This window comes from Nyctereutes procyonoides, unplaced genomic scaffold, assembly GCF_905146905.1.
Source record: "Nyctereutes procyonoides isolate TBG_1078 unplaced genomic scaffold, NYPRO_anot_genome, whole genome shotgun sequence".
In the NCBI taxonomy this organism is placed as follows: domain Eukaryota; kingdom Metazoa; phylum Chordata; class Mammalia; order Carnivora; family Canidae; genus Nyctereutes; species Nyctereutes procyonoides.
The window spans coordinates 5,088,459-5,112,155 of NW_026575048.1; the positions used below are offsets into that span (position 1 = coordinate 5,088,459).

Below are 23,697 nucleotides of genomic sequence, written 5' to 3' on the forward strand. Positions count from 1 at the left end.
AGGGGACCAACACGGGGTAGGCGAGATGCAGCAGGAACAAATGGCCTGTGCATGGCCCTCTGGGTCCCAGGCTGCCACGGACACGCAGGACAGGAGCTTGCTGAGGTTGTCCTAACTAGAGGTCTACAGACCAGGAGGGTCATGCAGGTCTCTGGTTTCCATGTCAAGAAGGCCACAGAAAGGCACTGCCAAGTCAAGCCTATGAGATTACACAGGGTCTGTGGGAAGGGCTAATGGCAGGGCTTGGCCCTACTGGGGTCCTTGCCCCACAAGGTCAGGGCCTCCTAGCCTCTGGGGAAGGCCTCTTCTTCCTGAAATACGTCTACAGCGCCTTCTATTGAGAGAGCTTAGCTTCATGCTCCCTTAGACCTTTAATGGAATTCTGTTATCCCAGAAGCCTGGTATGATTGGATCTGAGGCGCAAAGACCGGCCCTGTTTTGGAGAGCCTTGGTTAACTTCCTCCACAATTATTTTTCTGTTTAAATTTCTTTCATTGTCTTCTTTTTTTTTTCCCTTAAGATTTATTTATTTTTAGATAGAGAAATAGCATGTATGCGAGTTGGGGGAGGGGCGAGTGAGAGAGAATCCCAAGCAGACTCCCCACTGAGCATGGAACCCGATGCGGAGCCTGAGATCATGACTTGAGCCAAAATCAAAGTCAGATGGGTAACAGACGGAGCCACCCAGGGGCCCCTAAATTGCTTTTGTCTTCTTAAAGCAATTTTGCAATAACTAGAAAAATTATTGATTTCATATGATCTCCAAGTTTCTTAATTCTGTAATTATTGTTTTATTAAAAGTTATTTTCAGTTAATAAGTTCTATGAGCATAATTATTAATCAGTCTTATGTAATATCATTTTATAACTCAATGTTGCACAACTACCTTCTTACAAACTACCTTTTCACCAGGAGCCACCCGCTTACCAGTCTCCCCTCACTGATGGCTCCAGCCACATTGGCCTCTGGGATGTTCCTCAGACCTACACTGCTGTCTGCTCCATCTGGAATCCACTCCCTGCATACATCTGTGTGGCTCTCCATCTCCTGCAGGCCTCTTCCCAAGGCCATCTAATCAGAGAATGTGCCTGCCTAACCTAATTAAGGCAGCACCCACATCACTTCCTCTCCTTTTATCCTGCTTTATTTCAGCTCTTGACATTTATTAAGCTCTAACACACACACACACACACACACACATTTTTTTTATTATTTATTTATCTTAACTATCTCCCATCACTGAGACATATGGTAAAAGAAGTAAGGTCTTGGTTTCTGTGTGCTGCTGTGTCCTCAGTGCCAAGAAAAATGATGAACATGTAGTAGGTGATTGAGTAAATTTTACCTATTCTTGGACCTTTTGGGAGAATGGGGTCAATAGAAACCACTTAGCAATATTTGATGCAGTTAATTTCCTGGGAAAATTCATGAAGAATTACAGGCATAAAGATTTTACATGAAAAATGGTCCTAATTGTTGTGCTAGTAATTGGAGAAGAGCTCCGGGGGAGACCTGGTGTTGCTGGATGTCAACTCTGACTTATAAAGCAATAAACTCTGTATGTGAAGTTGTGCATTTTGTTCTGTCCTCCTGTGGTTTCTTTCTGTGCTTAGGGGTATAGTAAAACAACATGGGAATCCCAGGTTGAACCTACCACCCCGATCGCTTGAGGCCCCTCATAACACCATCTTACCTGTGTGGTTTCTTCTCTGCCCCCCTCGCCCCCTAGTTATGCCTTAGCTCTTTTCTCCAAATACTTCTGGGGCCACAAGAGGAAAAAGGGAACACTCTATTCTTCAATGTCATTTGTGTTAGTAAAATCTTCAAAGCCAATGCTGGCATAGTCTCTTTTCTCCTGGTGGGCTCCCTAATATCTCTAGCCTGTGATGCAGAGGAACATGAGTGCACCAAGGCCTCGTGGTGAGTTCAGAATGTAGAACATGAGTCAGATGGGCTGTGAGTAATTCAACAACAGCTTCAGGAAAGCAAAATTCACTGGAACATTTCTCCTGGCCTCCACTCCCCAACCACCCAAGGCTTCAACTAATGTGATTTTGGAAGATGCTCTTATTTTACAGTCCAAAACACTTGGAAAAAAAGGCATGAAATTGACGTGGTGACTTGGGTTTTTTTCCCCCAGGAGATTCCTCTTTAAAAACTTACATATGTTCCCTTTTATTGCTTTATTTGCAAAGGGGGGGGGCGGAATTTGAACCTATGAAATTATTATAATTGTATATTAAGAAAATCCAACTCCGAGAACTATTTCTATACACATATTAAACCAATTTACTCACTGAAAGGTCCTGACCAATGGGCTTCCACAGTGGCCCAGAGAAATATTGATCATTCCTCCTTCAATCTTCCTCTCATTAGAATATTTGTTTTCTTCTGGACGACATAATAATTCTGATGAAATGTCAATATCATTTCCCAGACCTTGTTAAGCATAGCTGCTTTTGCTTTTTTTTGTTCCCATCTCTTTAAACCATTATTCGGATGTGATGTTTGTCAGCATCACAAAGTTTCCCGTTGAATAAAAGATGATTTGCATTAGGCAGTCACAAGTGCACCCCTAAGTAAACTCTAGTGCTGGTGTTCTAGTCTGAAAGAATTTAAGATCTCCAAGATAAATGCTGAAGAGGACTTTATGTATAAAAAAAAGAGATATAAAGGAGCTTATCTAATGCAAATGCTTCCTTTTATTTAACCATGACCAAACAACACTTATGTAGAAATAAAGGTCATATATCCCTCAAATTTCTATCTAAATGGGCATGGCTTTGTTCTCCACACTGAGAAGGAGCCTTAGTTGGGCATACATGTTGGCGAGCAGGATGGGGATGTGTAAGAGGCAGGGATGGTTGGTCTGCACACCTGGGAGCTGAGGGTCATCCAGGACAAAACTTGGCAGTGAAGAGATGGCTCCCAGTCCATTTCTGCTAAAGAATTCCTTTTTTAAAAATTTTTATTTATTTATGATATTCTCACACACACAGAGAGAGAGAGAGAGAGGCAGAGACACAGGCAGAGGGAGAAGCAGGCTCCATGCAACGGGAGTCCGATGTGGGATTCGATCCCGGGTCTCCAGGATCGCGCCCTGGGCCAAAGGCAGGTGCCAAACCGCTGCGCCACCCAGGGATCCCCTGCTAAAGAATTCCATGAAATAATTGACCAGCAATGATTCAGCACAGGGATTCCAGAATGTCAGCACAGCTAAGATCTTCACGTTAGATCTCCACATAGAATGTACACACTCATATAAGCTTTGATTCTTCTGGTCTCTGTCCTTCCCACCACTACCCATCTGCACTTTCCTGAGGATACTTTTTGGCTTTTTGGTAGTTATAGGGAAAGAAGTATAGTGAGCGGGAATGTCATATGTTAGCCCAGTCCGTTGATAGAAACACACTTTGATGGCTTTGGCCAGAAGGAGGAGCACTGTAGTCTGTAGATTCAGAATAAGGGGGTGAGAGGCAGGATAAGGATAGTGGTTCGAACAATGGGTTGTCAGGTCCATCCTCCCAGTCTCATGGCCACAAAGACTGCCAGCCTGGTGACAAAGGCCACTGGTCCTCTCTCTCTTGCAGGATAACAACAGCAAGGACTGGAGTCGAAGACCCTCAAATCATGTTCTCAGCTTCTTGGCTCTTCTGCAGAATGGTGCAGGAGCTAGAAGGGGCTAAGAGGCACTTGCATGCCTAGTCTTGAGGCTAGATATGTGAGAAATGTCAGACAACTTGTGGTCACTGTCGTTAGGCAACTAGAGTCTGCTCTGGAAATAAGACCACCAAATTCTACTCAGAGGACCCTCTGGTGTGCACAGCACTTTCTAAAAAAGCAGATCCTGGGGGTGGCAGGGCTGGTGGGGTTGCCCTGATGCTTAGAGGTGAAGCCACCAGCTCAGGGACACATCCAGACCTCACAGATGCTGGAGGTGATGGGGAGGCCCATCTCTCAATTTTCAGGGCCTAGGGTAGGAATACAGAGGGAGGTCCATCAGTCAAAATATTTGAAAGTTATAGAACAAACCAAGAAATTGTTAAATAAAGTAGATTTTACTTGCCCACCCTGACAAGTAAAACTTCATAATATAGTCTGAAAGTATATGGTTTTTGTGTAACTAAAATTTAGCAGAATATCAAATATGACTCAATGTAATTGCTATTGCACCGGTCTGGGTGTTTTACTGATGGACTGGTGATGTTTGAATAATTAATAAGATAAAGACAGAGAATTCATATATTATTGTTGAAAATTATTCCCTTTGTAATGTTTGCCTAAGTTTCCTTCCCATGAACAGATTATGCTAATACTCATTGCCTCCCCACCCTGCGAGCAATGCTGAATACACGGAGGAGGGTCAGGCATCACCTAATTTGTCTGTTGTTTTTTTTTTTTTTAAGATTTTACTTTATTTATTCATGAGAAACACACACAGAGAGATGCAGAGACATAGGCAGAAAAAGAAGCAGGCTCCATACAGGATGCCTGATGTGGGATCCAATCCCAGGACTCCAGGATCACACCCTGGGCCAAAGGCAAACACTCAACTACTGAGCCTCCCAAGTGTCCCTAATTTGGCTGTTGTTGGGTATTTAAGTATTTGATCAATATATCCTCTTTTTTTTGCATTTAGTTTATGGTAATTTTAGACATGGGAAAATTATTTTTTTTATTTTTGAAGAGGATGAGCAGTACTAAATATCAAAATATAGCACAAAAACATAGAAACTAAAGGAGCACTGACAGCGAACTTGACAAATAGGCTGATGAAACAAAATAAAGGTATAAACAGACTATGTATATGTCCTTTCAAGAAATGGGCAAAGGGATAGGGTATTCGATGAGTAATGTCAGGACAAAGCCATAAAGCTGGGAAAAAGCTGCCAATGTACTCAAACTAAGACAAATTAGTTAATGCCTGCAAATAGAAATTGTTTTGCTCATTCCTTTGATTTGTTTTTGTTATATTTTTACTGCTTCTCTAGTTGGAGCTGCTAGTGAGTGACTCTGTGCTAAATGACAGTGATGAGAATCTCATTTATTGGCTTTTCAGCTGATCTTAACTATGATGCTTCTAGTGTTTCCCAGTAAGAAAAAATGCCGGCCTTTCACTTGAGATATCCGTCATTACTTAAGAAAATGGCTTTCTGTTCTAATTCATTAATGTACTTAGAAGGAATCATAAGGCTTATAAAGTTTGTTTTTAGACTTATGGGAATTCCCTATAAATGGAATCATTGGGCCCTTGAGGTATATTTATTTTTAAGGCTTTATATTTTTTGAAATTTATTTCCAAATTATCCTCCAGAATCCTTACATCCATTCAGATTTTGCAAGTGTGTATATGTGTCAGTGTTTTAGATTTATGAAGCTTATCAGAAGGAATATGTGTTTTGGTGCATATAGTCTTCCATCTGGTGGCCCATACACAATCAGAGAACCACTAAGTTCCCTGGGTATGCTTCCAGAATCTCTTCAAGCACAAAATACAAATACATACTTGTCTCCCTCCTTTTTTCCAGAAGTGTATGTGGAATATATTTACATGTACCAATAGAGGGCCATCATTATATTCTTTAACAGCCAGACAGACTCTCAGTAATAGAGACAGCACCAGGTATTCAAATAGCCCCTGCTGATGGGCATGCCACCGGTTTTCAGAACTCCACAGTGGCGGAGAGTGCTGTCCCTCCATCATTCACATAAATGTGGATATACTCACGGAAGCCTCAAAAGTGTGAAGCCCCGTCTGAGGCTGCATGCACGTGCGACTCCAACGATACTACTGAACTATCCTGCAAGAGGATTTTAATGATTTACAATCCTGTCATCTATGTCTGACCGTGGCCACTGGTACAGATTGACAACAGTATGACAAAATGCTTGACTTTTACGAAACACAGAGGCAGAAGTGGTGCTTGGTGTAGTTTTTGGTTGCTCTTCTCATGCATGAGAAGAGCTGAACACCTTTCTACATGCTTGAGAGCCATTTGTAGTTCCCCTCTTCTGAACTGTCCTCTCACCTACCCTTCTCCGGGGTTTCTACTGTGTCGTTAGTCATTTTATAAAAAATTTATTAGAGTTCTTTTTTTTTTTCTAAGATTTTATTTATTTGAAGGAGAGTGAGAGGGAGCATGAGCAGGGGGGAGGATCAGAAGGAGAGGGAGAAATAGACTCCTCTCTGACCAGGGAGCCCAGTGTGGGCCTCCATGTGGGTGGGGGTCCTTCCCAGGATGCTGGGGTCATGACCTGAGCGGAAGGCAGACGCTTAACTGACTGAGCCACCCAGTTGCCCACTTAGAGTTCTTTATATATAACAGATGTCAGTCTTTTTGGTATAGGAAATATAAGCATTTTCTAGCATTCTCACTTTTGATTTTGTTATATGACTATTCTTATGCAGAAGGGGATTTTTGTAGATTTTTTTTACATAGATTTATCATTATTTTCCCATATGACTTTTAAATTTTGAGCCATATAAAAATGGTTTTCTTCAATACAAAGCTGTAAGGTCACTATACCTCTGCTTCTTTTCATATGTTGATGGTTTAATTTCTTATATTCTAATATCTGATGATTTTGAAATTACACTAGTATAGGGTTTAAGGTACATCCTTCATTTTTCTCTTGAGAAACATGTTGTTTGAAGAGGGTGAGGAATTTGGGACCAACTATTCTTATTATCCTAATTTATTAATGGCTTTTCGCCCAGCTGCCCAAGGGATTTTTTTATCTTTAAAAGCATTAATGTCGTTCATGTATAGCTGGAAGTTGACCATTGTCTGTCAACTTTCCATTCCACAAAGTGGAGACTTTTAAATATGTAGATTCAAATCTTTCATTCCAGGAAAGTGACTGCTTTGCCTTGCCACCTTAAATACTTGTTGTACACCAGTGTGTTCAGATGCTCCTCTGGGGACTCCTATTATGTGAGTGTTACCATTATTTTTCTAGTCTTTCATTAACTCTCTTGTTCTTTTTTATCCTCTTTAATCCTTTGTTTTCCTTTCACTTTTTCCCCACATCTCTCATTTGCAGCCTATCTCTTAGTAGACTTGGTGAAGTGTCTACTCTCCCACACTTCATTTTTTTGATGCTTTTGTTTCTTTTCTTCCATTTTGTTCTGGAGTTATGCCAGCACTGTTGATCTCACCGGCTTGCAGTTTCTTCCTTCAGTCTTACACTTCTGAATTGTGATATTTCCTCTCAGAGTTAACTATTTCAATGCCTTTTGTGTTGCTGCTACTGTTGTTTTTATCAGGGAAATAACTGGGAAATTTTTCATTGCTACATGGCAACACTTTTTCTGACAAGCGATCATGTGCTGCCAGGTTTTTTTTTTTGCATTAGTTTCTTATGTATCTGTGTCTCTGTTGTGTCTTCCTTTTTGCTTCTTAGTATTGGATGGGTTGGATCTTCTTAGATCCCACCATCGATTTCTGAGAGTGGTGGACATTGGAGAAAAACTAGTGCAGCAGGGTAGCAAAGCAAAGTTCAAAGCTCACAGGCTCCATAGTTTCTGCTGCCACAGAAACAAACAGTTTCCTTCTAATAAAATGTGGGGACCATTCTGTGCCCTACTTTATCTTTTTCCCAGATTCAGACTAGGTCCACAAACTATCCCACCCCCATCCCTGCTCTTACTGGTGTCCAAATCATTGCTGTCACCCACAGCAAACACTGTCATTTCAGGGTGACCCTCCTGCCTATTCCAAGGTCACCTGCTGCATCTCTCACTAGTTCTGGCCTCTCCTCTTCCACTCCTCAGGCCAGAGTTTTTGCATGATCTTGGATTCTTTTTGACAGGTTTTATATATATTTTAGAAATCTTTGGATTTTCTGTGTGGCTAAACTCAACTAAAAGTGGAGTTGGTACTATTTTCTTTTTTATCTTCTCCCTGTTACTTTCATAGATCTCCTGAGAGGAGAAAAGAAATGAGCCTGACTTGTGTAGATATACTTTCTCCTGAGATGTACCCTGAGCACTTCCAACACAGAATTTTCTTCACTCATATTGTCTATTGTGGAATGCTCCACAGATTTGAAAATCTGGATTCCTCTTGTCTAGAGACATAGTGGTGGTTTTTTGTTTGTTTGTTTTGTTTTGTTTTTCACATTTTGACCATGTCTCCAGATAGGTAGCATGAATGTATTATATCCTGGGATTCATACAAATGCAAACATACACTTTCATCTATGACAGGCAAGTCACAACTGCAGCACAGGTGTTCCCAACTTTACTGGCTGCACTGTGCCAAGATTCTCTGTTTTCATTTTATTCATTTCATTTTGTTCTGCCTTTTTAAAAAAAAATGCTAGCCATGTTCCATTAAATTCAGTTTATGATTCACTAGTAACTTACTACTCTCTTTGAAAATCTCTCATCTAGAAGATCTATTCATTCTGCACCTAAGATTCATGTGGGTCTTCTGTGGGTCACACACCGTGCTGGATATTTTAATATGACTGTGTATAACGTATGCATTTAAATATGATCTCTGTCTTCATGAAAGTTTGCAGAAAGGCAAATACATGGTCAAGAGAATTAAGTAATTATAAAGACGATGGCAGTGACACCACAATTGCCCTTCATTTATACTGTCTAACAGAGTTAACAAATAATTTGAACATTTTTATATGATTTATTTTTTAACATATCTGTGACAGTTGGGCAGACATGATGCTGTTCTTCAAATAAAAAAAAATATTAAGGTTCAGTGGTTTTATGACCTGCTCAAGATCACACAGTCAGTAAGTCACAAAACTGGACCAGAATCTTTATGTTTTAAATCTTAGTCATTGACCTTTGTATCTCATTAAACATAGACTCAACTAATATGATTAGTTGTCAAAAAAGGTTAAAAGAGAAACCTTATTTGAAAGAGTAAAGTGTCGGCACTGAAATAAAAATAATTTCCATTAATAATCCAACATTAGTTCTAGGGGACATATCTTAAAATGTTTGAGTAGTTAAAATTATAACAGCAACAACGCCACCCCCAACACACTCACACATACTCACACACGCATACACACAACTCAGGAGTACTCTCTAGAGTGGAATCTTACCAGTAACCTTGTTCTCCTGAGATCTGATACCAGTCAATAACAAGATCAAGAAAAAATTGGCTGAATGATGCATTATATGGATACGTTTGTATGGAGGGCAGCTTAGGACCTGGAGGCAGCTGTGGACTATTTCTAACATTTGGAGTTTGATGTCAGATATGGGTGGCACCCATATCTGGATAGGGGGTTATTTGTGGAGGAAGGTGTTTGATAAGGTGAGCCAGGTTGGCAGAACCAAGATCCTTCTGTGAAGAATGGAGGAAGAAACGATGGAACAGTTTTCATCAGAACAATAAGCCTCCCTCAGAAGCACTCCATGCTGACGTGGCGTTTATGTAACCTGCACATAGGAAGCACCTTAGGTCTTCCAGTAAAGCTTGGTTGACTGACCTGCTCATGTGTGTGTTGGCTGTCCATGACTTGGCCTCGACCCTGGTTTTGCCTAAGACTAGTATCAGCCCCCACCAACCAGACACCCTTGAAAACCTGAGGCTGGTGGATGTCTTTGGTGGCTATGGCCCATCAGCAACAGTGCAAGAGAGAGCCAATTCCAGACACAGCTGCACACAGGGCTGAGGAGTTGAAAATCAGGAGATTATGAAAGAAAACAATAAAGCAGAGACGGGAAGGCTTTGCAGAAAGAGAAAAGAGAAACAAAGGCCAGACTCAAGTTGTATTTTTCCTCAGAGAGAGAAAGCCTGCATTATCACCACAGACTTCAATAGGGATGTCCAAAAAAAAAAAATTCAAAAACAAAATAGGGATGTCCAGATGTAGCTGTACGAGAATACATCGAAGGCACTTCATGCACTTGCTCAAGTCTCAACTCTGCCGTAGACAGGACCTTGAGATCGTGCTAAACTATGGCCAAGTTACTTTCCAGGGAACATCAACATGTACTTACTGGCCAACTGTTTTTTTGCCAGAGATTCAGCAGCACGATGGGGCAGTCGTACAGAAGTCCAATCAAATTATTTTATTTAACTAATACAAATCTAAAACTCCATGCAGAATTCATTCATTCATATATTAGTTTGTTCTTCCTCTAAAGTATCATTTACTGCGATACTGCCAGAGACTGATCAGATCAGAGCCTGGTATATCGCAGGCATGCAATGAATATTTTATTGAATAAACGAGGGAATAGACAACAGATTATTATACAGACATTCTCGTAAGATACAGGAATCCAAAAAGAATCTATTCCTGACCTTCAGGATATAGGGTATGAGAGACGTTCACATAAACCATATGGCACAGAAGGTGAGTGTCCTCCTCCAGCAATGCTGTCCCTGGGTGTTCTCTCTGTTTTCCTCCACTTATTTCCAGCTAAAATGAATTAGTTGTTGCCTCTAACATCTATACCAGAGCACAACCACTTGTGGGCTCTTGACTTATGTATCAAACTCCCTACTGAGTCCCTTGTCTTAGGAGTCCCGCAGGCCCATCAAATCCAAATGGGTAAAATCTAACCTATCTTCTCTCCTTCAGCCCAATAGCCTCCCACCCTATCTAACTGGTCACCAAGCTTAGTTAGTTCTGTTGTGTTAAATTTTCTCTAATCTTTATGTCTCTTCACTTCACAGAAACTCCCTTCGTTCAGCCTCTGTAATGTCACTCTTACACATGAACTACCTCCTGGTCAGTGAGCCTCAATGATTTCCCCAGTTATTTTGCTAAAGATTGACCATGAGTAGTGTTCTGTCCTTACGACCTCCTGACCAATTACCCACGAGAAGTAAGAGAGTGTGACAACCTGAGAATTCCTAGGGGGACTCCACTTGTTAGGCCTGGACCTCCTATGGGAAAGCAACCCTGGATCCTGTCCTGTGCCTGTTGAATGTGGGATGAGCAAATGTCCTATCTACCCAAGTGAGGCCAAGCAGCCGCAGTCTGCAGTAGAAGCAGGCTCCTGGTTGCATTTTCTGTTTCTGCCTCTCTTTGAATCACCTTGTTTCATCCTTCACACTCTCCAGAGGGCTCTGCACATGTCAAGGGGGAGTGAACACCGGCAGTGACAGATTTTCTCTTTCAGGGCCAACAGGGGCCTGGAGAGCCCATGCCTCTGGTTTCAGACCCCCACCCCCACCCCCAACCTCCATCTGCTTCGGAACCAAGACAGAGCACTGGGGGCCCAGGCCTCATTGGGATGCGTTTGAAGTACACGCAGAACACATTCTGCTCGTGAGGCCTCAGTGCTTTGAGGAGGCAGGTTCACATCACTCAGCGCTATTTCCCTGAGAGAATCGGCTGGCAGCTCAGGGACCAGCAACCTGTGCAGAGAACACATCCCATCCTGATCCTGCTCGGCAGCCCCTGCGCCGCTGGCTGCCGGGGACTCCACAGCTTTCCTCTGCGGAATATGGGAGCGAAATTTAGGGCACGTCTAAGAGTGCACTGTGTACCGGATTCAGCTCAGAAAACAATAAACGTTAAGGCCGAGATCTTGCATCCCTCCCTGGGTATAGGGCAAGCAGGCACCGACATCTCCTGCTCAAGTGACACCCAGCCCACATCCTCCCCACCCTCCCACACAGAGCGCTCGCGTCCTATCTGTACCTCGTGTTCGCACCTGCCCCCGCCCACGCCTGCCTCTTCCAGGCTCTGCTTCTCAACAGCCATTCATCCTTCAGATACATGTTCACATAATGCCCCGGTTTTCAGAGAACCAGACTGGGAGAAGGGAGACAAATGTGATGTAAGAGGTGATAGACAAAAATGTTCGGTTTTATACGTGCACACACTCAGATGCACACGTGCGCATGTGTATTTTTGTGACCCTTTATAAAACACTTTCATTACTTCACTAATAGAATATCTTTTAAAGGGGGTGGTAGTATTGTCCCCATTCTGCAAAGAAGTGAGTCTGTAATTTCATAGAGGCCACAACATGCCTAAGGTCTGTAGCAAATCTGAAGGAAACGTAGAATTTCTGGCCCTTGTCGCCCACACCTCTCTGATATTATGCTGTCTTTCTGCATCGTTTCTAACTCTAAATCTTTTGAGTTGTTTTCTAGAAGGAACCATGAATTATTTGGGGGCAGAGTTTTTAAATCTATTTCTACAGAAAAAATGAGATGCAGTGAGATGAGATCGGCCAGGAGCCAAAGGCCTTTTTGATTGCCGGTCCACAGTGTAAAGATCAGCCGTCAACTGTGGGTGTGGCCAAGCACATCCAATGCTGAATATCCAAAACACTCAAGTGCCAGATATGAAACCTCCAGAAATGCCCATGTTAACTGTTCGCTAAAATATGTGTGTCCCCTGCAAGTCTTTCACCGTCATTCAGCAACACGTGCAGAGGCTACCATCCTTGACTCATGGGCACTTTCCTAGCTCAGGCCGGACACAGCAACACTCTGTCTTCCTGTTTGTACACTCACGCTGTGGACAAGTGTCCTTTTCATGGTCTGTTTTATGTCACACTTTTCACATTTTTTTGTTAGTTGCTTTTTGTTGATGATTTTGCTGCTTAAAATCAGCCACAACCATGTGCCAAAGTGCTGTCTAGTGTTTCTGAGTGCAAGAAGGCTGCAAGATGCCGTTAGGGAGGAAATTGGTGCATTAGGTAAGCTTCATTCAGGCACGAGGTCTAGTGCTGTGCTGTTCAATGTTAATGAATGAATACTGTACATTAAATAAGGTTTCTTCAAACAGTAACACCCATCAAGCAAGATTATATATTGATCGGTTATGAAAAATGCTGTTACTAGAGGCTGTCAGGAACCTAACCCTGTATTTCCCCCAGGAACAATGGTTTGGATATTTGCTAATTCATTATTTGCGATAACTTTGTAGAACATAACTACTGCAAATAATGAGAATTGACTATAAGTAATTTTCTTTGTCAGTATTGTAGTCTACGTTGCTTTATCATGATTTATTTCTGAGAGCAAGTGCTTAATAAAATTCAGGTCTTGTTATTTCTAGTTGATGTTTTTAAATACTGAAAATAACTCAAGCACTCCCAATAGCAGCCTCACTTTCTCATAGACAAAATAAATATGCACTGAGCACCCACAGTGGTCCAAGCACTGTCCCACGTGTAGACATTCAATGCTGGACGTGCCAGACGTTGTCATTATTCTTTGAAGCACATGGACCCAGGAGAGCAGCAAACACAAACAAGTTATCACACAAATAAATTAAAGAAATTAAGTTGTGCTAAATGCCAAAATGAAAGAACAAAGGGTTCCGAATGGCTGGTATCAAAAAGACAAGAAAAAACAAGTGTTGTGGGGATGTGGAGGAAAAGGGAACCCTGTGCACTGCTGGTGGGAATACAAACTGGTGCAGCCACTCTGGAAAACAGTATGGAGGGTCCTCAAAATAAAAACAGAGCTATCCTATGATCCAGTAATTCCAATAGTGGGTATTTACCCAAAGAAAATTAAAACACTATTTTGAAAAGATATCTGATATCTTTATGCTTATTGCAGCATTATTCACAATAGTCAAGACATAGAACCAACCCAAGTGTCCATTGACTGTTGAATGGATAAAGAAGATGTGATATATACATGCAATGGAATATTACTCAGCCATAAAAAGAATGAAATATTGCCGTTCATGCCAACATGGATGGACCTAGAGGATATATGTACTAGGTGAAATAAGTCAGGGAAAGACAAACATTATATCACTAATTTTTAAAAAATATTTTGTTTATTTATTCATGAGAGACAGAGAGAGGCAGAGACACAGGCAAAGGGAGAGGTAGGCTCCCTATGGGGAGCCTGATTCAGGACTCAATCCCAGGACCTCAGGATTATGACCTGAGCCAAAGGCAGACACTCAACCACTGAGCCACCCAGGCGCCCCAAACATCACATCACTTATAAGTGGAATCAAAACAAAACAAATGAATAAACAAACAGATATAAATACAGAGAACTGGTGGTTGTCAGAGGGGACAAGGGGGGGATGGCAAAATAGATGAAGGGGATTAAGAGGTACAAACTTCCAGTTCTGAAATAAGTAAGTCAGGAGGATGAAAAGTACCACAGAGGGAATATATTCAATCATATTGCAGTAAGATTGCACGGTGACAGATGATAACAACACTTATAATGATGGGCAACGCATAATGTACAGAATTGTCAAATAATATGTTGTACACTTAAGATTCATGTAACATTGTATATTAACTGTTCTTCAACAAAATAAATAGCAATATAAAATAAAATAAAATTTCAAAAGGACCATGGCAGAGATAGACACTGATGGAGCAAGAGCCATTTAGAACATGAGTAGTCAGAAAAAACCTTTGAAGGAGAGCCACCAGATGCCCAGGAAAGAATAATAAGAAATTAACCAGGTCATGAGTGAGACTGAGGACACTATTTCAGGCAGAGGGAACTGGCAAGTACAAATATTCAGGGGCTAGAAAGAAATATAGTCAGTTCAAGACAGTGAAAGATAGCCTGGAGGCTATAGGGAAGAAAAGGTAGAGATGAATTGTGTGAAAAGGCACCTTTCAGTCGTCTTGGACCTAGGTGTTATTGCATATTCAACAGATGTCATGGTCCTACATCAAAAAAATTTAATTTCCAGGGGATTCTGGGTGGCTCAGTTGGTTAAGCACCTGACTCTTGGTTTTGGCTCAGGCTGTGCTCTCTAGGTCATGGGATTGAGCTCCATATTGGGCTCTGCACTCAGCATTCAGTCTGCTTCAGAATCTCTCTCCCATTTACTCTCTCTCTCTCTCTCTCTCTCTCAAATAAAATCTTTTTAAGAAATTTAATTTCCCTTTAATTGCTAGCATGCATGCTTCCCAGGATTGGAGCTTTTTGTTATTCACCAAATTTATCCACAATACCTAGCCCAGCGCTTGGCCTGTAAGAGATCGTTAACAAAGTCTTGGCTAAATAAATTAATAACAACCATTTAGCCTGATCAAAAAAAATGATATGATTATGACTCCTAGCTGTACTACAAACAGAGCTAATTTCCTGGGATCCTTCCATATTACTATCATACCTTTGAACGTCTAGTTCTCACTACAGCCCCTAAAAATCCCCTTCTACCTATAAGGAACCTGCCCTGCAGAGTGATGTGGCTTGTCCGAGGCCACAGAGAGGGAATTAGAATTTAGGTCTTTCTGGGTCATGAGGCCCTGACCTTTGTCTTGGCCCTGACTGCATGGGGCTCGTCTCTACTAGAACTCCACAGCACCATGTGCGTCTCCTCTGGCTTGCTCGTTTTAGTGAATGATATGTCATGAAATCTGCCCTAGCTCCCTGTTGTTGCTGTAACAGATTATCAAGAATTTAGCAACTTAAAACAGTGTAAATGTGCTGCCTTCCAGTTCTGGAGCTCAGATGTCAGAAGTGGGTTTCACCAGGCTGAAGTCAACAGTCTGAACACCCTGTGGGAGAATCCACTTCCTTGCCTAACCCAGCTTCTAGAGACTTCCTGCTCTCCTCGGCTCTGCCTCCTTTCTCCACCTTCAAAGCCAGCAGTGGGCCTCTTCTAACCTTGCTCTCTCTGATCTCTTACTCCGACTTGATCCTCCTGCCTCCCTGTTACTAGGGCTCTTGTGACTAAATTGGTCCAACCCAGATAATGCAGCAAAGTCCTCCTATCTGTAGGTCCTGGCCTCAATCACATGTGCCAAGCCCACTTTACCACATAAGGTGACAATCACAGGTTTTAGGGACTATTTCGTGGACATCTTGGAGTGTGTGTGGGGTTATTCAGGCAACCACACATCATTTACATGATTGTTTTATCAGAAAGGTAGGATGGTGGCCTCGAGAATGTAGGTCTCAGGTCTCCAAATGACCAAGGATCCAGCTGCTGTCACCTGCAATCATCACTGCAAGGCCAAGCTCCCATCTCCTAGCAATGTCTGCACGTGACAGGGATTCCAAGGATGGTCCTTTCAGGGGACGCGGGACTCCTCTGATATATGATACCTTTGACTCCAGGACTGTTGACAACTTGGCTGAACCTCCCTGAGAACTTCATGGCCACTCAAGACACTTCCTTCCAATCTATGTTCCTTTGTCCCTCTCTCCTCTACTCAAGGTCCGACTGGCATGTGTTCTAAAGGGCTCTCTGAGCCTCTCCTGACTCTCTCTTCATTTTGTCTTAATCTCTCCCTCAATAACTTTCTTGCATGTTTAAGCCTCCTTGGCATCTATTTCTGGGAAGTCTGGGGCAAACACGGGTGTTGTGGGATTTCAGAAAAGGATTGCATTATTTCCGATTACACATCGGCAGGTAGAACTTAGGCCATGGGACAGGTTAGGAAGCCTCAGCCGGGTTCCCCTGATTAGATCATAACTCTATTTGATTTCATAGAGTCCTGCGTGTCGACTTGGGTCATGATTGCTGAACTGAATTCTTGAGTTAACATGAAAAAGCTACCTTGCTAATTATAAAGAATAATCTTTTTTGGAAGCTGTGTGTATAAATACTCTCCAGAAACATGCTTAACTGATTTCTTTAGCAGGATCCTTCTCCATAAATAGATTTGAAGTAAAATTCAAGGCTTATTGAACAGTTATCAAACACAATCTCTAGAGTCTACATTCATGGGGGCTTTGATGTGGTACAGACTAAGTCAACGGCAAGGCCGTGCAGCACCAAGAGATACGCTACACAAGGGAGATGAGGTTTTGTTGAGCTCGATCCCTGAAGACCTTTTGGTCACTTCACTGTAAAGAGGCAGAGCAGAGGGCTGCATGGTGCATATGGCTCTCAGGCACTTCAGTTCAGGCTGGATGTCCGAGGACTTGTCTCAAAGGAGAAGACACACGCGAATGCACAGAGCCGGGCTTCCCTGAGGCAGGGACCTGGTGACCAGTTTTTAGCATCTGAAACAGGATCGGGATGATTTACCAAGATGTTATTTCTTTAAAAAAAAAATGGTAAAAAGGCAGACTGAGTAATTACAAGTTGTCCTCACTTTGATCAAAGAATCGTTAGAGTGGATGTGTTCTCTTTAGGTGGTAATTATGCTTTAAGTGAATAGATTTAGAATCATAAAACCTGGGTTTAGTTCTGGCTTACATAAAAGAAGTGTACTCTCTAAGCCTCGGTTATTTCCGCCAATGTTACATTTGCAAATCACACCCATTTTACAAGGTTTGGGAAAAATCAAATCATAGAAGGTAGATGAAAATACTTCTCATATCATAAAGCACTGTGCAAATATAGACTGATAGAAGGGACTTCACTTCTCTGATCCTTAAAATTGGATAATGGCCAGATTACTATCCATTTAGAACAGTCTGGATGTCTGAAAATTTGACCTATATTGAGGACCCAGACTGACTGGATAGTTCTCTTTCTTCTCCATGAGTCCACTCTTTGCTGCCCACCCATCTCCTGAACACGTTTCCTGTGTGCCTTTCCTGCTACAGGCTGGAGAATTGGGGCCACCGAGGCTTAGAACAGGTATGAGGATGTGTGTGTGTGTGGGGGGGGGAACCGGTGCTCTTTTGTGCTGAGACACCCAGGACCCATGAGCCAAGTTTGCTTGTTCCTTTCACTCTCTTTTTCGCAGATGCGGTCCTCAAGCAGCCCCCACGGTAGCCTATTTCAATTAAAATTAAGACTAATACAGTGATCTTCGCAGTCGTCTATGTTTGTGTCCTCCACTGGGGCCTTTCTCGGATACAATCCAATCCTGAAGTAGAACTTTTCCATGCCCGCACCATTCACCATTAGTATTTCAGAAGTAGGAATGACGTGCGTGCAGGCAAAGGGGCACAGCGAGCTGAATAATCTTGTGCTCAACCAAATAAGCGCCTCCCAGGTATCGGTTGGCTCTGTCAACCGAATCAGTTAGTGTTCTTGCAAATACAAACCTAAACACGACCAGAAACAGTCATGCTAATTGTGACAACACGAATTCCCTCAACTCAGAAAGTGTCAATGGAATTCAATGGGGTTCTATCTATTTCACAATATATCAAATAACATTTTTTTTAAAGCTTCCTCAGCCATCAACCCCTTTCTAATCTCTCTTGAGCCTAATGGTGCACAAAGGGTAGGGTGCTGCAGGACCACCCTCCCACTGATGGCTGGGGAGGCCACAGGGTCCTTCCTCAGCCCTGCTCCTCAGCCTGAAGAAGCAGTTTCTTGGGCCCAGAGGCCACAGGCATTGATGGTTCTCTCCCCGGGGTTCGCTCCATGAGGAGCCGTCACTGGTGGGAGGAATAAGATGAGTTTTCAGCAGGTGTTAAGCCTAGGCCTGACCTTGGGGCAGCTGTGGAAAGCGGTGGGAGGAGACGGAAATGCCCTCTTCTCCAGAACACTCTCACGCCGGTGAGATAGGACATTGATTTGACCCGCTCTGAGACACCTGTTCGATTGAGAGCACGCAGAACAGTGTCTGGGCTTCCTGTCCCACTTCTGGGGCAGCACTGGGCTCCCCCATAGTGGAGAGGCATTTCTGCAGGTGCCAGGGCCACACTCTGGATGGCAGGAACCCAGGACTTTCACCTACTCAGATATGCATGTCCTGATTCATTCCTAGCAACTCTTTCTGCAGAACAAAGGACGCCAAGGAAAGTACCTCTCACGTGGCAAGAATTCTAGAAACTGCTTTCCTGTATGACACCACATCATACACAGAGCACACCCGTAGACAGTGCCAGGCTGTGGGCCTCAATCTCGTTGCTGTGGGTGTTCCCAGTGTTTGAAGACACTATTTGGGAAAATAAGTTTTTATTCAGGGTGGATACCGGAGGTTCTTAAGTTTTTTCAGTAGCTTAGCCGTTTTGAAATCTCACTCTTTTTTTCTTTGATTTTATTTCTCTTTGAGTCATCGAAAGGAAAAAAAAAAAAAAACCTTTGGTTTAACTTTTTCAGTTGGCGCATTTGTTAGAGTAGGGTCTGTCTTACGGAGCAATTTGATTAAAAAAGAAGGTGCCAGAGCCCACGCAGCGGGGCGTCAGGCCCCCTAACTATGTGTGCGTGTGACTGTTAGTACTCTTTAGGGGCTTATTGTGTGTTGAGCACGGAGGTAATCAACCTAACACGTTATATCCATACAGACACACTCACGCACAAGACACACACACACAGAGACCTCTTTCCTACAATGAGCTCATGTCCTCGGACATGTTATGGGGGGTCTCTTCTGACTCCTGACTCCTTTTCTCCTCTCACGCTCAGTGTTACTGGCCAAATAGATGGCTGTCGTAGTAGAGGCTTCTCTTGGCTTTTCTACTCGAGATTTTATTCATGTTGACACTTCCTACACCTTCTCTTGTTAAACTACTCTACTTTAATGCACTTACCTTAATTAGAGTCAGTAAACCAACAGGGGATGCTACTCTCCTATCATTTTACTCTATTTCTCTTAAAGTCATGCAAAAAATCCATACCCTTGAAATTGCAATTTGCAACAAATGAAATCTCTGGTTTTTTTTTTTGTTGTTTTTTGTTTGTTTTTTCTTTTTTCTTTTTCTCTCTTTTGCTTTTGAACCTTCGCTGATATTCCTCCACCGGGGACCCTCCGCGATGTCCCTCCACTGGGGATCCTCCACGGATGTCCCTCCAGTGGGGACCCTCCGCGATGTCCCTCCACTGGGGATCCTCCACGGATGTCCCTCCAGTGGGGACCCTCCGCGGATGTCCCTCCATTGGGGACCCTCCGCGATGTCCCTCCACCGGGGACCCTCCGCGGATGTCCCTCCAGTGGGGACCCTCCGCGATGTCCCTCCACCGGGGACCCTCCACGGATGTCCCTCCAGTGGGGACCCTCCGTGGATGTCCCTCCAGTGGGGACCCTCCGCGATGTCCCTCCACCGGGGACCCTCCGCGGATGTCCCTCCAGTGGGGACCCTCCGCGATGTCCCTCCACCGGGGACCCTCCATGGATGTCCCTCCACCGGGGACCCTCCGCGGATGTCCCTCCAGTGGGGACCCTCCGCGATGTCCCTCCACCGGGGACCCTCCACGGATGTCCCTCCACCGGGGACCCTCTGCGAATGTCCCTCCAGTGGGGACCCTCCGCGATGTCCCTCCACCGGGGACCCTCCACGGATGTCCCTCCAGTGGGGACCCTCCGTGGATGTCCCTCCAGTGGGGACCCTCCGCGATGTCCCTCCATTGGGGACCCTCCGCGATGTCCCTCCACCGGGGACCCTCTGCGGATGTCCCTCCAGTGGGGACCCTCCGCGATGTCCCTCCACTGGGGACCCTCCACGGATGTCCCTCCAGTGGGGACCCTCCGTGGATGTCCCTCCAGTGGGGACCCTCCACGGATGTCCCTCCAGTGGGGACCCTCCACGGATGTCCCTCCAGTGGGGACCCAATGTGGGTGTCCCTCCAGTGGGGACCCTCCGCTGATGTCCCTCCACCGGGTATCCTCGGCGATGTCCCTCCACCGGGGACCCTCCGCGATGTCCCTCCATTGGGGACCCTCCGCGATGTCCCTCCACCGGGGACCCTCTGCGGATGTCCCTCCAGTGGGGACCCTCCGCGATGTCCCTCCACCGGGGACCCTCCACGGATGTCCCTCCAGTGGGGACCCAATGTGGATGTCCCTCTAGTGGGGACCCTCCGTGATGTCCCTCCAGTGGGGACCCTCCGCGATGTCCCTCCACCGGGGACCCTCCACGGATGTCCCTCCAGTGGGGACCCTCCGTGGATGTCCCTCCAGTGGGGACCCTCCGCGATGTCCCTCCACCGGGAACCCTCCGCGGATGTCCCTCCATTGGGGACCCTCCCCGATGTCCCTCCACCGGGGACCCTCCGGGATGTCCCTCCACCGGGAACCCTCCGCGATGTCCCTCCACCAGGAACCCTCCGCCAGCGCCTGTGCCCCGAGGCCCCTCCGCGGATGCCGGCCCAGTGGGGCCGCGTGCTTGGCCCACGCGGCTTCTCCCCCAGCCTTCCCCCATCCCGCACCCCCCTTCCTCCCGCCGCCTCCCAACCACAGGCCCTGGGATTACAATCACCCTATTTGTCTGTATTATGTACCTGTTAAGGTGAATATCTAACTAGTATCCTTCACTCTCCGGCGGTTCCATGATGGTGGGGACCATATCTGGGTTTGATCTCTATGAAACGTAAACCTGGCCCATTATAAGAATCTAATAAATTAGTATTTATTCAATTAATTGTAGGTCATTATCATCTTACTTTTAAAAGAAATGTCAAGGATTTGTTGCCGTTGCTGTTAGTTGGTATCACCGAGCCACAGCAAGTACAACTCTGCACATACACATTATCAAATACTTGAAAGTGGGCAGCCCCGATGGCCCAGCGGGTTGGCACCTGCCTTCAGCCAGGGGTGGGATCCTGGGGACCCCGGGTCGAGGCCCACGTCGGGTTCCCTGCATGGAACCTGCTTCTCCCTCTGCCTGTGTCTCTGCCTCTCTCTCTCTCTCTCTCTCTCTCTCTCTCTGTCAGTCTTGAATAAATACATAAAATCTTTTTAAAATTTTTTTAAAATACTTGAAAGTAAGATTACTGGGGGTGGGGGAAGGTAAGAGGGAGATGGTGGGCACTCTGACACAATCTCTCAAATAGATTTTGGGCCAAAGACATGCTAGAGTGAGAGTCAGAGACAGCTATGCTGCTCTTGGCCATCCCACTGGCACCCCGGCCTAAGCGTCAGGTACTTCTCCACAACGGAGGCCACCCTGCAAGAATTAAATGAGACGTGGCCCTGCCTGGCACATAATAGGCACTGCATCGGTTGCAGACGTCATGATTATTAACATTATTCTCGCTCCAAGGAGCCCTGCAAGTTGTGGATTCAGGCTGAGCCGGAGCTCCTACCGCCTCCCTTCACCACGAGCCTTTCCAGGGCGCCCTTGCTCCTGAATCAAAGACTTGTTCTTTTCACTCTTGTATCTGAAGCAAACGCTCTCTCTTCTCTCCAGGTGCAGCAAATGGGAGATCTTGCCTTTTATACGCACACTGTGTGGATCTCTTAGCATTTTTTATTTAAAACTGAAACTCCACTTTGGATTGTTCCTCCCACGGCAAGTGGTTGCTTTAGAAATGCCCACCCTTCCCACTGTGGCCAACTCTTAGTTATTTATCAGTCCAGTAAGGGCTGTGACTTTTGCCTTCTCTGAAGAGCACACTCCATATAAAATTTGTCTTATTTAGGAGAAGCAAGTAAAACTGTGGATTCACTATAAAATTTTGATTTGGTTACTTCAAAACAACTTCTCGAGACATTTACGTAAGTGCTCTTCACCCTTCGCCTGCAGGTGTGATTTACAATATAAGTGAAACAATCCCCATTGCTACCTGGAGCTCACAACGGCCTCTTCACATTTTTCTTCTGCTTTTGGAATGGAAAATAGTGAACTACAATTTAAAGTAAAAAGTTATTTTCAGAAATGTGTACCATCATTTTGAAAGTCAAGTTGCCTACCATTTAGCACTATTGAATGTGCTAGCTAGTCTAAATCGTTTAAGCTGAATGTGGAATAATCCATCATGCTTAATAATTATGTACTCCAGTGTGAGAAGATTAACTAAAACTCTAAACATTCACAGCTGAAATTTGCCAAATACATCAAATAAAGAGATCCTATGTAACAGCAACTTGTTCGAAACCATTCAGTGCACTGTAGTCTTTTTAAATTAAATTGAATTTAATTTAAAGAAAGAGAGAGAGTGGGGATGGGGCATGGGGAGAGGCAGAGAGAGAATGCCAAGCGGGTTCCTCATGCAGCTCAGAGCCCAACTCAGGGCTCTATCCCATGACCCTGACATCATGACCTGAGCTGAAATCAATTGTCAGACTCTCAACCGACTGAGCCAGGGATCCCACACCATAGTCCTTTATAAGATCTGAGTACAGTGGAGTACTAATACAACAGGGTTTGTTTTGTTTTGTTTTGTTTTTGCTACAAAAGGACAGTGTTCCATGCTAGTGTTTGGAGAACAGGAAGCAAGAAAGAACGTGCTAATGTAGACAGAATGGGGAGCTGATAAGTTCTCTTACCAGAAATGCTTCAGCCAGATTTGTTTTAGAATTCAGTATGCTTTAGATTGTAAGAAAGCAAGTTTGGGAGCCCCTCAATATCTGGGGGCTGCACCTTGTGATGAAATACATTCATATCTCCAGTAAAGCCTGGATATTTACACAAACGGGTCTTGCAAGAAGAGGAGGTACTTTGTCATCAGGTGAGTTTTGAAGACAAAATAATTTAAAAAATTTTTGATCTTTGTTTCATTTGGCTTTGGCTTTAGAACTACATGGATTTGGATGCCTGAGATGCAGTGTTGTGTGTGGGAATGCTGAACGATAAGAAGCTATTGATACAATTAAAGAGTATGTAGAAGTTTAGTTTTTAGAGTCTTTTCCCTCCCTCTTCCCCCCTTAGCAGGTTTTCCTTCAGGTTATTTTGACACATGATTTGTTCATGAGGGATTTTGTCAAATTCTCTGAACTCCAAGATGCAAAAGAACCAACTACTGTGGCGGTGGGCTTGTGAGTGTGGCCAGGGTGGCTGGGGACAAGGGCCCACAGAGGACAAGAGTGGAAGAGAGACAGGAGAAAAAGACTAGGTCTCTGAGAAACATCCACGTGGCTGTGCATGAAGGAGGTGAAGTTACCCTAGCACTGTCTGTGGCACAAAGCCCCCAAACAATTAGAAAATCAGCTTAAGACATGCAAAAATTTACATAAATAAAATC

General features: G+C 44.2%; 1 protein-coding gene across 1 annotated transcript; it reads left to right on the forward strand.

The window, feature by feature from the left end:
* The first annotated feature begins 19,606 nt into the window (after positions 1 to 19,606).
* Positions 19,607 to 21,022, forward strand: LOC129511164 (putative uncharacterized protein ENSP00000383309). Its single transcript, XM_055327697.1, has one exon. It carries the CDS (start codon positions 19,607 to 19,609, stop codon positions 21,020 to 21,022), a length of 1,416 nt encoding a protein of 471 aa, XP_055183672.1.
* Positions 21,023 to 23,697: the final 2,675 nt, after the last annotated feature.